We start from the raw sequence: 18,168 nt of genomic DNA, 5'->3' as shown, positions 1-18,168 counted from the left end.
CCACGCTGTTTGAAACTAATAGCTTCGCTATTATTGCCGAAAATGACTTGCCAGCTTTCGTTTGAGGCGCGGATCGCCGCCGCTATACCGAATGCCGATAGTGATAGACTCGCCCAATTTTCTCAGCATTGGAGGATTCATGCTTGAGGTGATGAATGCGGTTGTCGAAAAATACGTCAAGTTTCATTTTTGCTCCACAGTCGATTAGAACGAAGTCTGAACTTTACCTACCCAAAACGGAAATGAAGAAAAAAAAACAAAAACCACAACAACGAGCAACGTACCTGCAATAGCTGTGCATTCTCTACGATTGCAAATCATTCCGAGACCCATAAAAAAGCGACGCTAGTCTGTCAAATAAATAACGAAACAGTTGATTGGGTTTCTGTACATGAATGTCAGCGGCTAACGTTTCTTCAACTCCGTCTCGGTGCCGAACCACCGCAACTCTGTGTAAATTAAGGTGGTTCATTTTTTAACCTTTTTTTTTAAGACGATACTCGAAAATTTGGTAGCAAAGATATTTAGAGATCGCTACCAATTGTTGTAATATTTTTTATTTATTTTCATGTGTACGCCTTACGGTATTTTACATATATGAAGGTGTATGATTTGAATATCCGAATGTCGAAGCGAGGTCTTTCTTCCGTGTGACTTAACCAGCGCGCAGCGAGTACCTACAGCATTAGGTACGTACATCCGGAGTAAATTATTAATCCGACAGTGGGCCGTGTGCGGTGTTCGGTGAGCACGTCGATCATTACAGACGAAAAGTTTTTAATACGAACCCACGGGGCTAGGCAAACGCGATTGGATTCGCTTTACCGTTTGAAACCAGAGCCAAAAAAGAAACCTTTTACCAGCGGTGAGCGCCGACAAAAAACGTTAATTTATGGCCTGTGTACACTGCATAATTCGACTTTTAGCCGGGGTCAGCGGGAGCCGCGACCTGCAGGCTCCTAGGCAATGCTGGTGTTAATTTCTACACGAGGTTCCCGTGCCTGTGTTGGTGCAACGCGCATCGCCCGTAATGTATCGAAAAAAATAGAATCGAGAATAGAACGCCTCGGACCTTAAGGTATTACACGCACCGGCGAACGTAGAGCAAAAAGCAATTTACGATTAAAAACTTTGTACGCAATCAATCATTCGTCATATTCGACGGTACGTAATATCGGTACCTGCGTGTAAATGCCTGACGGCGGCGTACAGCTGCGCTAAAATCATCTCCGTCAACATTATACGTACGCATACGTACCTACCTACATTTTCTTTGTCACTGTGTATGTTCTTCGTTCCGTATATGTATACACCCTTCTTACCCGCTTCGTACCAACAAAATTCTACTCCTCTCTCCGTTATTACAATACAATACCGACGGCTTTATCGTCGTCAGGATCTTTTAGTTTTATTTCTATTCGACTGGTTTACTCCCCCCCTCCCGCGGAATTGAAAACGGTACATTTGATTGGCCAAAGTAAATACACTTTGACGCAAGGGCTATAATACTCGAGATTTTTTAGCGAGCTTTCGAGGACTTTGAGTATAATGAGCGGCGTCCTTTGGAGACTCGAATAATCATATGCGTATGGGTATGTAGGTGTTTTTGTGTGTAGGTATATATTATACTTGTTTATGCCAAGTGTCGGTAATTAAATTTTTTCTCATTTGCTTTCTTCTCAACGGCTGACCGTTTAACCCGCTGTAATGACATTAATTTCCACAAGTAATTGCCGTCATACGCCTGCTACACGCGGATACGATGATAACAGGTGATTGAAACTTCTTGTAACCTAATTAAAATATAATACACTCGCGACAATGTTTCAGTTAATATTCCCCGAGGCTCTGATAAAAAACGTGACGATTTTTTTCTTGGCAGCAGCAGCAGCAGCAAATTACTTGATAGGCCGAGAGCAAACAAGAACGGAAAAAAAGCAAAAAAAAAAAACAGTCAATTCTCAATCCGGTTATTCGATTATTGCGAATTCTTCTGTAATCTATAATCATCGCGTTCTCGTCGCGAATCTTTATTCTTCTAGCATATACTTGTTTGCTTTGTAAATTTTCAATAGAATTCCAGTGAAATATTTAATTTCTGCTATCATAAAATACGAATTTTATAATTAATTCAAATAATGATTAAGTGCAAAAATAAAAATGCAGCAAAAACCAAACTTTGAACGATCGAAAGTTTGTTATTGCTTCAATTATCAATTGAATGTGGTACTTATACACAAACTATTCAAGTCCGATGTAATATTATACGAAAATAAAATCTATTTGTCTGTTGATGTAAAATTAACTAAATCACTTGTGAAAAATATCATTTCGATTGATCATAAATTTAATACAAACACCGGCGTACATGCAAAGGATTAGAATAACCGAGTGAGACGTCGGTTAGAATCGACCGCTGTGGCAGAGAATTCTCGCGGTATTTTTCGATTAGTTCCTAATTTCGTATATTTGAAGGTATAAGAATTAGGAGAAGAGGAAGCACGGTTCTAAGCGTGAAAACTCGTCAATGCGGAGTCCGCGATATACGTTCCGGCTCAGCGAACCGCGCTAGTATTATCTCTCGATTTATAGATCTCCGATCCAGGCCGAGGCTGCAACCTCAAAATCACGCCAGTTTTTTCGGGCAACAAATCACCAAATCGCAACGTCATCACAAAGTTTTCCCAATTAATCAAATTAGCAACCGCTATACGATAAATCGCAGCGAGTTGATTTCTGCAACGGCTTAATTATCATCGGTGTATCGATTTTCCACGCGTGACGGTCAACTAATTGTCGCCAAGCAACAAGAAAGAATTATTATTAGGTCTTGAAAAATTTCACTGAAAATTGACGAGCTAATTTTTCTCACAAAAATATTATACACATTCAACGGTTACTCTGCACTCTGCAGACGAATATACTATCAGTGACTTAAAGAAGGGTTGTATTTGACGAGATTGCCTCAAAGACGCGATAATTCTGGACACTTTGAGATCGAAGGAAACCTTGACAATATTTTGGAAAGATCGAGAAAAGGAATGAGGCTGGATTTATTAAGGTTAACGCAACGAAACATGACGAAAAAAAATCATTATTGCACAATTTTACAACGACTTTGAAGAAGTTGATTTTTAAAAATAAGATTACGTTTCCTTTATCACGATTTACTAAAATTCCAACATTCTCGAAGGTGCGAAATAACGATTTTTCCCAAACACGCGTGATCGTTACAGCAACGTTACCGACCTAATCCTCATGAAAAGGAATATACGATTGAAATAGAGAGTCGAGCGAGCGTTTAGAATGAAAGCGCCGTTTCTTTTCGACGACTTAAAATTAGAGGAAGGTGGGGGAGGGTAAAAAAAAAAAAAATAAAAGCCGAAGGCAAGTAAATCGACTCACCAGTATAGCACCAAGCCGGCCAGACGACGGGGCTCTCGGTGTCGAGCTCCCTCATCCTCTCAACGACCCGCGGACATCGCCACTCCGATCGTCCCGGTGTAACGTTCGTCAAAATGTCCAGTTTGCAAATGTTTACCCGCAGCCTCAGCGTTGAAACAAGGGATGGAGGTAGGCAGGGAGGGGGGATTTCTCTCCGACGATCGATCGATTGATTCCTTCGACGACGATTAGGACTCGTCGCGATAAAACGGGGAGAGAGAGAGAAAGAGAAAGAGAGAGAGAGAAAGAGAGAAAGAGAGAGAGAGAGAGAGAGAGGAGACACTTCAGGCCGTAGGGTGAGATCGAGGCGTACGGAGAAAGGGCTTGAAGGCAACGTTCGTCCTTCCGGAGCGTCGTCGACCTTGGCCGATGCACCTGTCGACTTATCCCACGGTTCGAACTGTCACTTAATTAGCTTGGCGACGGTGGCGGCGTTCCGGGTCTGAGGATGGCTAATTCATGGACCCGGCCTAGCCGGTGGGTCCTTTAATTAAGCTCGACGCGTCGTCGTCCTCCGGCGTAAATCCCATGTGACATGCGCTGCACGTGGCGCGGTCAGGCAGGATGGGCGGTGGTTAAAAAAAAATATATCGTTCACTGTTTCACACAGATGCATTGGTGATGATGATAACGAGGATGACGACGGCGAATCGCGGAGGTAATTTTCTCCGACTCGTAAACGTGTCTCTCGATGATAGAATTATTAAGACGGTGGTGACAACGGAGTAAAATCACTGTTTCACAAGTAGTAACAGGAGGTACGATATCGGACGCCTTATCGATAACAGCGACATAGAGGGTCGTCGGTTGGTTCGTTCCTCACTCCCTCCTCCTCGTCCTCGCGCGGAGCACACCGGGAATTCCCGTTTCCTTACAGCCGTTATAATTATGACAATTGTAAATAGACCGCGCGTCTCGGGGATGACGGAAATCCGCGAAATATGCGACACTTGCGATGCGACAGAGGAGATGATCCAGCAGAGCGCAGGTTGGCGCAGCACTTGGTTCGGTGCACCTGCCGCGAGGGTCCGCGTCGGAATGGGAGCGGGGCAACGGGCGGCAGGTAGGCAGGCCCTCGTCCCGCAGGTACAACGGAATTAGGTGGGGGATCGGTCACATGGGGAGTCGCTTCGGCCACACGGAGCTCCGTCTCGCCCTGAAGGAGTAGGAGCACAATCGTCCGCGACGCACGGCCGAACGAACGCTCTATGCCTGTCACTGCGACTCCCTCCCTCCCGCCCTCCGCCGTACTCTTTATGCATACATACCTGCTCGCATTCGGTTCAATCATGTTCCTCTGCCTCACCGTCAACTTGTTTTATCGTTACTTTTATCTCTTCTCTTTCTTCTATCTTTGCCTGCTTTCATCTGTGTATTCATCTTTCTAACTTATTGCTAATATCTGTAGTATTCACTTTTACCTACTTTTATCAACTCTCTGTTATACTTTCTCAACTTTGCTTCTAATCTTCTTGTCGGTTTTATGGTATTTTATACCTGTTCACATTTTACGTTTACATCGATGTTCTACACAATGCCCGAGGGGACTTGTCTCAGGGCGAATAAACGTTTCTCCCTTCCTCTCTCTCTCTCTCTCTCTATCTCTATTTTACTAATGTAAACTTCTCATTCTGTCGTCATGTTCTACTTTTAAATAATTCAGCTTTTCTCTCTTTCTTCCCGTCTTGTACTTACATTTGTATTTATTTATTTTTCTTCCCTCTTTTTGCAAAACTACTTATTTTCTTTCTATTTTTCTTTTTTATATCGTATTTCACTCAATTATCCACGATATTGTACCTCAACGAAATTGCCTCAGGGCTTAATATTAGGCTACGGCATTAATAAACCCACATATGATCTGATCTGATCCGATCTATCTCTCTTTAGCATCTAGATAAGCTCTTTACAAATATTGCACAATTACGTACTTATTTTAATCAGAAGCACAAAAGGATTCATAGTTTTTTTTTTTTTAATTTCCTAACCGATATCAGAATACAAAAACAATTATTTTTCAATACATCTATTCGAGAGAAATTCTGTTATAATTGTCGATAACTGTCTAAACCCTAAAGATTTTTGCCTCACGCTAGCGTGTAGATATAATTTTCACTTTATTATAGCTCGTCGCGATTTTACAATCATATCCCGATATTTCACTCGGAAATGAGAACAACATTCTTTTGGAATCGCGAATCGCGGTTTTACGCCTATGAAATGAACAAATCCGCGATATAAATCGTGACAATATGTCAAACTCGTGCGGAGAATCACAGCTGTCACGTATGTTGATGTATAATTTATGTGTGCCAGATATAATCGGAATTGACCACTCGTCGAGACACGAACGAAACTCGAGCCGGAGAAGATTCGTATCGTGACATTATAGATTTGCGAACTATAACGAAAAATTCAGTGGCAGACTTTTCGGATCGCAATTTTGCTCATTTAAAATCATGTTCCACTTAAATAATTAGTCACTTTGTTTTTGTTTTTCTATGTATATAAGATTTGAAATTATTACATAAATTTTATTATGAAGAAAAATAAATAAATAAATAAATAAAATAAACGTATCGTTTATGCACACCGACGTCGCTGACTTCAACCTCGTTGAAATTCCGTATCCGACGTACTTTTTGTGCTACCGTGAATTGAATTTCTTTAAAAATCCTCCCCATCATCACTCGCAGTGTCGTTAAATTCGTATGATTGAAACTTCGCGTGTAACATGAGAGGCGGTCGAGTGCAGTAATAAGCCGTGAGTGCATTTATCCAGAAAACCGGAGGCCAGCGCACAGTGCCTATACCAACCGGTGGCGTATATCGAGCGTGTATTTATTCCAATGATTTACGACCACGGTCTGGATAGGCGCGTTCAGGTTCCTGAGGAAGCTCCTGCGAGACAAGGGACTACAACGTCTTCATGTGCCGCAGCTTCCCTGCGCCCACTTTTTGCTAACGGTACAAATTAATTGCAGAGGATTCAGACAAAAGCGATTTTAACATCGGCGATGATTTATGTCCAGTTCACGCGCCTCGGACGCTCCCGTATTGATAAAATGGATAATTTCCGTGGTTGCTCCTTTTTTTTTCTATTTGCATGCCGTTTTTACAATAAAACGTGTCAGAAATAGTGGGACTCATTTTCACAGTGCACGATTTGAAAATTTTCTAAAAATCGTTCCTGATTAGTACTAGATAAAAAAAATATGATTGTTGTTTTCAACCTGCCTTTGTAGACGTCGAACCTGCGCTCATTTTGACTTTTGTTCTTCGGTGTAAATTTTTTCTCTTAACTCTCGGCACTGATGCCGGTTTTACGTATCTCAGTGCAAGTCAACCACCATTACATTCTATTCTTTTTCCTTTTCTTTCTCTTCGAATTCTGTTGTAAAATGTGTTTTGAGGAATTGCCATTAGGGCCGAAACGTCGATTCTCATCAAGTTTTTCTTCATTTTAACCCGACAACAGCTTGAAAAATTTTCAAATTAAATATAAAATTCTCTGAAAGAATTATCACGAGATTTCGGGTCGGATTAATCATTATTATTATTATTATTGATCAACCAACAATAAATTACAAACGTAAGAAACCTGCAGGAAGTTACAGGAACCTGTGCGTAAGACTGGTGTACTAACAACGAAAAAATCAAAATAAATAAATCCTAAAACAACCACGCAACTGAAGAAAAAAAAAAAAAAAAAAAAAAAAAAAAAAAACAACGACCGTAAACGAATGACATCGAAAATTCACCGATACGCTACCGAGGGTAATAAAATGTGACACGTCGGCTCGTGGAGGCAGCTTTTGCCGGCTACCGGCGGCAGGTTGACTCGGATTCGAAGGCTGTAGCGATATAACGGCAAGAGCTGAGAGGCCGCAAATACGCAGGTATATATCCTCGCCCAACTATTAAACCAGATATCCACCGCGCACTTGTTAAGCGTGTACTCCACACGCGTAGTAACGCCGCGTAGCCACTTAGAGAGAAAGAGTAGGTAGGTACTGGAATGGAAGTGGTGGTCGTGACACGATCCAGCGATGCGTGAGCGCTGGATGGACGGACGATACCTACTTTTCGTTCATTTTATTGCCACATTATTCCTCTTCTTCTTCTTCTTCTTCCTCTTCTGGTCCTTTTCCTCCTCCGTCTTCTTCTTATTCTGCTTCTTCGTAAGGAATTACGTGTTTAAAATTATACGTTTTGAGAGTAGAAACCGGCGCGCGCGCGCCTCGCGAGCTGCCTCGAGTCCATTCCGTTCCCCATCCATATCCATGTAACGTGTGCTTACGTGGGGACACGCGAGTGGGCCGTGATGGCGACGGTAATTAAAATCGTTTTAATCGTCGTATGCAGCTACATTATCGAGGAGAAAATTAACCGCTTCTAACTGCAGCGTCGCGACGACGTGCAGCGAACTGAGCTGTATCCGTTAATCGCGGTGATTAACCTTGCGGCTTTGAAAAAAATCCCAGCTCATTCGCCCGAGATAACGAATTGCGCGAATTAACCTTTAAAGTGAAACATGGAGTGTTTCGCGTTCGCGTGATTTCTTGCCATGTGTACATATATTTTGCAAACAAGAAGGCGCGCGGCGTTCTCCCCTCTACGAAAATAAAAAAAACCCCAGACTGTCGGATCTTGGACTAGAAGCCTCGAAGAAGTTGCCTGAATTTTTTCAGAATTTTTGGATCCCTTTAAATGGCGAAAACAACGGCAAGACGCGGAAGATGTCCGCATGTTTCACTTTAAAGGTTAAAGGTCAAATCGAACCCTGTGCAAGGTGTTTTCATTGCCGATGACGTTGTTGAATATCAGCCTGAAGATCACAACTAAAAGCAACAGCTGCAGCAAATTGAATCAATGATCGATGAATTGATCCTAACGGTATATTTTGACGCGAAGACGTTCGGAATTTATCAATCAATATGATGAATTATTGCGCTGCGTTTTAGCCGTTCGGACAGAAACGATAATACCTACTGTAGACAGTAATTTGGCAATTATTCAAATAGAGTTTGAAACAATTCGCTGCTGTAGTCTTGTTGCAGGTGCAACTTGTTCAATGAGTTTTGTATAACCTAATACCGTTAGCAAAGAATATACCGTTTGCGGGCTTTGCCACTCGTCGAAAATATCTCTAAATAACGGCAGAAGGATCAACACTTGTTAACAACCACCGTGTACTGAAAAAAAAACGAATAAGAAAATTAGCGAAAAAACGTTACGTCCACGGTGTAAGAACACCTGTACAAAATTATTACGTTCTCCATATATATACATTACATTCAAGTATGATATTTCGGACTGACGATTTAAGCCGGAGAAAAGAGTTTACAAAAAACAAAAAGATCTGAGGCTAATTTATTTCGACTCGCTTCTGGCAAATTTCGTAACGCACATGTCAGAGCGGCCATTAAATCTCTATCACGAAATTCCCCGACTTTTCCAAGTTTTCGAAACAAAAATCTGAACAATTCGGGTAAATTGGTTATAGCAAATTGATAAAGTATATACTCATGACAGTACGAACTGTCATTTGGGTCACACTGTCTCATCCGGCCGATGAGTAAAATCTTTTGTAAGTTGATATTTCGGAATATTCAAAGTTTGATGAAAACCTTCCGGCAATGGTGAAGAAAAAGTGTGTTGTCGATCCAATTTATCCGAAGCTTAAAAAAAATCACGGGACGTATTTGTGCGAAGAAAAAAATACAGTAGACGATTTTCCGACTTTTCGCAAAAACCTCCGACATTTCCCTGACTGTTGCAGAAGTTTCGAATACCGTGACATTTCCAGTTTTTCCAGAATTCTCTGACCAGTAGCGTGGATAGGTAATTTGCATTGTACAAGAAGATCCGTAGTCAAGGAGAAAGAACGCCGTGAGGATAAATGTAAGAAAAAAAATAAAATCATTATCGACTTGACCAGTAAAATTATCAGAGGGTTTATCGCGTTACGGAAAGCAAAGTATCCCTAATTACGAGGTCATGGTACGAAACGCGGTGCAATGAACAATCGCGAAGTATATTAGTGCACGCATATATACACCAGCTGCACTATAATAAACCGAAACAGGTACAAGAAGAAACTGTAATTGTTCCTGCAATTAGTTTCTGTAAATACATATATTGCCATTATGACGTATTAACCGACAAAAGCGTTTTCTACGCTCATTTTTACAACCTTACGACTGCTTGCTTTGTTGAGCAGATATTACGGGCAGGTACCTTATACATTATGTCTGTAAATGCATACGTGCTTAAGGATCCGTCCAATGTTGGTGCAGGATGCAAGCAAATACTTGTACAGTTTAAGTACTTAAACCCATTGGGCAATGGATAATAATATGAATTGGAATATATAGTAAATAATGATGATTATCGAATCAAGCTTTCGAGAAAAGAGAAACAGAAAATAAAAGCAAACTGTTGATTGTGGAATAATTCTCACTTAAATCTAGGCATAATTTCTTCTTTCGTTATTATTGTTATTGTTTTCAATATTATGTTTTTTTCATCAATTTCACATCATCGTGTGATGGACCATTTCAAGTTACTTCCTTCTAATCAAACGGGATCTCTCCATCGAGAATTCGAGAGTCTTTATATTAATCCCTCATAAAACTGACACTTCCACGTCGACGTCCCGTTCCAGTCTCGTTTCCTAACCACGTTTATCGGTCCAAAAGGATGAAAACACGAGGAAGAGGAGAGAAAAAAAGCTACCACCAGACACCTAAAAGCATTTCGATATATAGCGTAAACAAATATATATACATATATATGTGTGAGGAGTTAATTGAGACGTCGTATTGAGCGCGTCGCAACGGCACTAAAATCCGGAGAAAAGATAGGATATCCTGAGCAGGCGGCGTGTTTCGGGTTCGAATGAGGGCGGATACCCTGAAACCTGGGATGTCGTCTGGATCGGGTTTTTTACGTCTATAGACAACCCGGAGCTGTTACGGCGGGAAACTTAAGATCATCATCAACGTCGTTCGTGGGGAAAAACGGAATGAGTCGCTGGAAATGGAAATTACGTTTGTTCCGATTTTTAAATGAATAAATTATGAGTTGATTAAAAAATTATTTATTATGTATTTTACGATTTATTCTTAAACAGAAGTAAGAAATCACTTTTGCATTGGATTTTTCGAATCAAGAATACAGGATACTAGATTTTCAATTAAACATGAGTTGAACTCTAAATGAAACTACGAATATAAGTTCAAGGAAAAAACCTGACGTGGAACTTTTTGAGTATTTTTCCGGTTTGACTGAGTAAAAATCTATAAGTTACAGTGTAAAAATCTGTGCAGTCTTTTGATTGCAGACCTGTGTTATTTGTAAGAATTTTTCAAGCTTAATATTGAACCTTTCTTTTCCTCCAAATGAACTCAAAATGTATACCGCCGGTTTCTTTATTAATTTATCGTCCACTCGAGAGAAGATAAATGAGCACGAATATGTGATATTATACTATTTGAAGAAACGAGCAGATATATACGGCTATTCAAACATGGATATAACGGATTTTTCTCACTTGTGCCGTGATTATCCACTGATCAAGATTCGCGAGTTGATTCTCGTCAAAAATATTCGCCAGATTTTTAGCCACGCCCTTTCACGCAACAGTATTGTAGTTTATTGCTGTATACACGCCGCGCATAATTATACGCCTGTAATTTATTTTCATTCCTTACTCCGGCTAATTATCATTGGTTTATAAGCGAGCGTTGAACAGACCTCGCCTTTTTACGACAAATCTTGCATGTAAGTTTGTAAGTATATAAATTGAGACGTCCGTAGCGTCGAAAGTGTAGATCGAACGAACGTCAAACATCAATCGTAAATTTGTTATACCGAATCGTTTCTCGGGAATAATGAATTGGAGATTCACCGTTTCAATTAACGACAATTTTAATACATACCTTCTCGCTACAAATTTAAAATTTTCGTGTTTGCGTTATAATACGACGGAGAATGTTTTTTCAACTGTAATCACGTCGTTGTCGTCGTCTCGACAACACCGTCAAAATTGACTCTACTTGAAAATTTTACAACCTGAATATAATTACTTTCGCGACTTTTTCGATACAGACGTGCAGGAATCCATATATTCTTATGCCGCGGTATATGCGTGTAAATAAATGAATCGAGTGAACATAGGAGGAGAAAAAACGTCAAGTAAAATATACGCCTCGCATATTCTTGCAATGTATTGCTAAATGAATCGTAGTTTAGTGTAAAGACGATCGCGATATTTACGCGACTTCTGAACAGCCGGTAAGACATCGATAAATTAAATTTAGTGCAGCTGCAGAGTGTATATATACGTCACGGGCCGAATTTACACCGAGAAAAGGAGAGAATGAAAAAGACGGAGAAAGAAGAGGGAATGAGAGAATGAGAGAGAAAGAGAGAGAGATTTCGGGGTTACAAAAGTCATTGATAAAAGCGGCCGATCTGGTTGAATGGACAGAGCTGGAACGATTGACGTTAACAAATTTTACATGGTTGACTTTTAACTCTCCGCGTTCGATCCTGCATCACGACACAGAAATCCCCCCCCCCCAGGATGACCGATGAAAATTAGAGTAGTACCGTTGAACCTCGAACGAAATGAAAGAGAAGAAGAGAGAAAGAAAAAAAAAGAATAAGAAAAATAACGATGATAAAGAACCGAAGAAGCGGAGACCGGATGTCGAAGTGACAATAAAACTGATCCAGCCTCGAGCGAGAGGAAAAAAAAAACAAACAAACCGATAAATAAATGACATAAATATGTAAGTCTAATTGAATCAGAACAAGAAATGCGTACCTGATAACCAGTTTCAAAAAAAAAAAAGAAAAAATCATTTTGAAATTTTTTAATAAATAAGAAGGGGGGAGGGGGAGAGGGGAGAAACACAAGGAGAACGAGGGTCGATAAAATATGTCCGAGCATCAGATTCTAACGTTCATCGAGCAATCAGATAACATTATTAGACCAGGGTTGCCGGTCGTGTTTGCATCGATATCCAATTAGTAACGCGAGGTAATCCGAGACTAGGCGATTAATTTTCTGCGGCCGCGTCTCCGAAATGCCCGAGGATAGGAGAGAAAAAGATGGGGGGGAGAGAGAGAGAAAAACTCGTGTCGCCGATGGGACGACCGTCGTCAGAGAGGATAAACCGATAATAGGAGATTTACGATTAATAACTCCGAAGCGCTGCAGCGGCAATGAAGACGTTCGACGTCCCACGGAATGCGCTTTTTTTTCCACATAATATTCACGAGACGCCATCATCGACGCGTGACGCGTTTACGCGGCCGCGCGCGTTCGAATCAAGACTCGAGTCGACTTAAAATATCGTAAAGCGACTCAACGGGCTCTCTCACTTAATTACGACCCTATGAAATATACTGCGCAATTATAATACACCGTATATATACAAAATGACGGACAAGTGAATTTAGTGTCTTTCGGATAACTCGAAGCTCCGCCAGGCCATTTCCTATTACGCCCATTTTGATATCATTATACGGGCATCCATGCTCTTACGGTATCGCCGTATGCGATTTCAGACAAGGCTACGAAATGAAGACGAGTTTATTTTTTCTTTTTTTCTTGTTCTTATCAGTGATCATAAATTCTATGGTGGTGAAATTTTTGATTCCAAAAGAAAGTGATTTCAAGATCTTGCGTTCGTCAGAAAAAGTTGTAGCCCAATGAACACACAGATTCGTAATGTTTCAACAGTCATCAAACGTAGTATCAGCAACTGTATAATCATACTAACAAGAAGCCACCAATTGTATACATTTATTTTTGCAATTCGAACAATGTTTGAAAATTATACTTCAACGATGCTGATTTTACTGTAGTCACACTCATTTCCAAATGAAAAACAACAAAATGAGACTTTTCTTACAATTAGTATAACCAGTCGAACTCGATGTTTCGGATCACGGTGCGGTGAGCCTAAGCCGCATGATCGGAGACGAATGACTCGGACCCGACGTCGGAGAATCGCTTCGGAGTAAAATCAAAGGATGATACACTTTTATTGCGATTAATGGTGGAACATGGTCCCGGCAAGAGTGGCGGGCACGGATGGATACGTCACGTGAAAAGAGAGCTTTGAGTTGAACTCGGTTCTCGATTCTTGGTTCTCTTCTGTTCTTAGGAAGCACGGACTGGCCGACCCGCCGCTCGAGCAGCACAAAGTGCAATTTAATAATTTTTGCGTCATAAAATCGGAGGAATGAGCGAGGCTAAAAATGAATAACTGGAAGATCGTTCACCCTGGAGGGCAGCATCGGCATCAACGGCAAAAGCGGCAGCAGCAGAGAGCAGTTCGTCCAGTTCGTCCGTTCGCCGTTGAAAGTGGCGCTCGAATGCGCCTCGCCGAGACAAACTGACCCGAAGCCGCATTGTTCATTTTTTTTATCTTCCGGGTGGAATAGATTATCTTTTATTTACGAGCGATCCGCACCGCTCTGGAGACGAGAAAATTGTTTGGGAAGGTGCCTCGGGGGTAGCTTGAACCGAGAGAAGAAGATTGTAAGAGTGGGCATACCCACTTCCAGAGAAAAGAGATCTGCGGAGTGGTCATGGACGGAGGAGAGAAGGATCTAGAATTTTATTCTAAAAGCTGTAAACCATTCAATATACCGACACTACCAAGGTGAGATCCACTCAAGATCCATCACCTGCCTTCCCTTGGCCACCTTTGCAGTACTCTTGATGATCAGTGGTACAAGTGTTTCTCCTTTCGTGTGCAACTGACGAGTAGGTGACCGATGTGTGCCCAGTTATAAAGCTGTACAAGCATAATTCACTTCCCAGGTAATCTTCAAAGACCCGTTCACGCGTTTCACCTCGATGGCTTGTGTAACGATGCTAGAACTGTGTTTTTTCACTCATCTGGTTCCTTGTCTCCGTTCGCCGCGGCCTCGTTTCTCCTCAAGGAGTTTCGTGAGTTAGGAATAATTGACTACTTTCCGGTAAATTCATTAGTCCAGATTATGAGAATGTAGTCATCCGACGAATAGTCACCGCTATCTCGGTTCAATTACCCTCTTCTAACAAGGAACGTATCCCAGGTCGATCTCTGCGATTTGATTTTTTTTTTTTACAATGTGTTACAGTGGACTAAAAACTAAGCGACATGTATTTTTTTTCATGTGCCATTAAACACTTTAAGGGAGGGTGCCAAATCGCACCTTAAGGTGCATTACTTTGAAGGGTGGTTCCACCCCTTTAAAGTATTTTATGGTGGATAAAAAAATACGTGTCGCTTACATATTACAAAAGCAATCGAATCGGAGATATCGACCTGGGATTATACCTTCCCTGTAAGAGACTGGCAAGAATCTTATTGTTAGATCGGAAATGGTGAAGACCAGTGGATCAACCTCGTCTCTACAGTATCCTACAATAATTCCTTCTATGTTACAAGGCTCGTCAAGGATCACCTGTCGGACAGTCGAACGGACGTGATGACCCGCAGAGAGAGAGAGAGAGAGAGAGAACAGGAAGAAGAAGAAAAAGAAGAGGAAGAAGAAGATGAAATTGGGCCGAAAAAATGGGGCTTCAATCTAGTGTATTGTTGCGGTCACTCGATGCGCAGTCCGTGATCTGCCAAGAACGACTGGCTCCGCTATAATGATACTCCGGGAGTATTAAAGTCCGGTCGCAAAAAGAAGTACCAGAGATGGATGGTAAACTTAGCTCGCGATTCAAGCTCAGCTAGTTCTTCAGTCGCGACGCGAGTCAAGTTCATCAGGATCTCCGTTCCTTGCGATGAATATACAGGTTCGTTGTTGAAGACGTCTAAAAGACGAAAAGAAAAACAAAAAAAATTGGTCAATGAAAGTTCCCGGTGCATTATATCGAGGACGGTCTGCAGGCATAGTTCTGGGTACGCGAAGCGTGATCCGAATCAACCAGGGAAGAAAAATACTAGAAACGAACGAGAGAAGAAACACGTGGAACTTTGAATAAAGTCCAATCGAGACGGTGAAAAATTTCCACGTGTTTTACGACAAGTCAACGGCCTCGAAAATCAATCAAGGTAATTTCAGAATATCTGATCTTTTACGCAGATTACATATAAAAATGTGACGCGCACGTACGAGATAATGTCAACATTGCACATCCTCTTCTTTATACACACACACACTCGCCCGAGAGTTAATATGCTCGACAAATAGAATATATTTTTTAATAATTAGGGGGGAGGGGGGGGGGGGGAAGAGACCCAATGACGACAATTCTTCAATCCGCTATCGCTTTGATGGAATGGCTAACGACGGCGGCCATCGCGAGACGTTCCTCACCATGAGTTTGCTGCCCACCTTGTTCCATACATGCGGCGATTCAATTCGGCAAACCGATACGGTGTAACCTGCCGCTCGAGTACGCGGCCGCCCTTCTCTCTCTCTCTCTCTCTCTCTCTCTCTATCTCCTTCTTCGACTTGCCAACAATCGATGTAATCTTCGATCTAGAAAGAACAACCCGTGCCCAGGAGGCGGGGCTCCGGTTCCTCGGGTGCCGCGTTAAGCCGGGAAGCACTTGGCAGCTTCTTTCCTCGATGTGAGAGAGAAGGAGAGATCGATGTGTCGGGTCCAGAGAACGGATCGCCGATCCCATTCGCAAACTCTGTAACATCGACTCGCGGATACCTCCGTCCAACGATGCACGTGATCCTTGAACCCAGAATCGAAAATGCAGTATGACGGAAAGATATGGTGGAACTGAACCTTGGTTAATGGTTTGACATGCCCAAACCATCGTCAACTTTTAGACCATTTTCACGGTCGGTATGACGTACATCTTGTATCGCATAGGCCCTAAACCAAGATCCAAGACAATTACCAATCATTTATACGCTTGAATTGTAATTTTGCGAAAAACCATTAATTTTGAACATAAAGTTTGATTGGTCCCATGGAATTAACACACTTCTATTCTGGAAGGGGACGAGAAGAAGCGTGTACAGCATAAATGAGCACGTAGATCTGAACTGAGCTGAGTGGAATTGAGATGATATCGCGGCTCGGCATGGTTATCGAAGCGCTGAGTGTAGGCCCAGCTGGTTCTCTCGGTGCCGCACGTCCGCCAATGACGCACTTCCGGTCACCTCAACCCATGCTGGCCGGCAAGCTATGCTTGGCTCCACAATAATAGCCGAGAGCCGTTGCTATAGATTTATCCAGCGTGACTTTTTGCCCCGTGACGACCCCGCGGAGAGATATTTGCTCTTCTTCCTCCGCAGCTGTATTTCCTCCGTTTCCCTTACTTTTCGTTGTCATGTTTTTTTTATTCGACTTTAATGCCCTTCCTGGTTCTCTATAAATGTTGCGCTTCCGCCGCCGGACGCGAATTCGCATTGATTCGTACGAGAATAGGACAGGAATGTAAGTAGAGTAACGCGATTTTTTTTTCCTTTTTCTTATGATGTACCAGCCCGGCGATCGCAGCCTCTGTTTGTAATTTCAAAAAACTTGACATCCTCGATTGATCGCTAATTATAAGAAAGTATGAAAGTGAAAGAAATAAGAGACGAGATGAAGGAGGAAAAGAAAGTGATAGATTTCGTCGTGACAAATAATTCCCAAATTCCCCGGGTGACGATAAGAAAAGACATTGACAAGAAATGTTTTCTGATTGCTCGCCAATTTCTCTCTCAATCTGAACTGCCTGTTTTTCTCCCTACTCTGTCATTCCATCGAGAATCGGACGTTTCAATTCACCTCTGAATAAGACTGATGAACCGTGCAAACATAATTGATTCATTGTCAGAAGACTGTTCGACGTAATTATTTCGCAAAATGAAATATATTATACTCAAGTGTACGCATATTTTTAGTAATTGAAGAACACGAGACATTTACACTCTGCTTTTTACCAACGTACAGAAAAAGTAAAGAATAAAAGATAAGAGAAGAACGAAACTCGGAACTGATCGGACGATAAAATATTTCGTATGTTAACGGCGAAGAAATATTCTTATGCTTACCCATGTATATAATATATACATATACCTATTCGTCTATACATGCATTCAATTATAGATCAATATACCAACAACGCGATTGTGTCTGTGATCCAAATTTTTTTACACTACCTTTTTCAAATCAAAGAAATTGATGGGCCAGCAGCATTATTGCGCAATTACTTCACGCGGATGTACCATTATATTGGATCATTATCGATCGATCTGTATCTTTCTCACCTCGGCTTTCACTCGCGTTGCTTTTATACACGTAGAAGATAGATAGATAGATACGAATAGATACACCGTCTACGTGAGGAGAATCAGATCTATTTGACACGTACGGATTATAATTGGAACAGAAGTTATACGTATACTCTATAAGCCGATGCTCAATAATCAATTGGCTAAGTTCCTGAAACTAATATTGTAGACTAGAGAGTCTAGATTCACCATCGATCTCATTTGCTTTCACAACAATATTAAAATCTTCCTAACACTTGTCTATTTTATTTTCCAAAAATTAGATTACTTTAATTTCCATCAAATCATAAAAAAGTCATGTCAGATCTCGATTTTTCGAGTACAGAATGAAAATCAAACCCGAGAATTATATCGTATGAATTGTGCTAATTCTGACTACATTTTTCGACGAGAAAAAAAAAAAAGAAAAAGAAAAACATTTTTACTACGTAATATTGGTAATGAATTATTGCGGCGCTATAATAA

General features: G+C 41.3%; 1 protein-coding gene across 2 annotated transcripts in view; it reads right to left on the bottom strand.

The window, feature by feature from the left end:
* LOC124303481 (uncharacterized) overlaps positions 1-4,469 on the bottom strand; it is a 78,052-nt gene extending 73,583 nt beyond the window's left edge. For both annotated transcript variants that reach the window (XM_046760731.1, XM_046760732.1), the window contains exon 1: positions 3,406-4,469. In XM_046760731.1, the coding sequence (XP_046616687.1) occupies positions 3,406-3,460 (55 nt within the window). In that variant the 5' untranslated portion in view covers positions 3,461-4,469. The remainder of the gene's footprint in view (positions 1-3,405) is intronic.
* Positions 4,470-18,168: the final 13,699 nt, after the last annotated feature.

The sequence above is a fragment of the Neodiprion virginianus genome, chromosome 4 (assembly GCF_021901495.1).
Source record: "Neodiprion virginianus isolate iyNeoVirg1 chromosome 4, iyNeoVirg1.1, whole genome shotgun sequence".
Taxonomy (NCBI): Eukaryota; Metazoa; Arthropoda; class Insecta; order Hymenoptera; family Diprionidae; genus Neodiprion; species Neodiprion virginianus.
The sequence above is the reverse complement of the archived record's forward strand: the minus strand, read 5'-3'. Positions and strand labels throughout refer to the sequence as shown.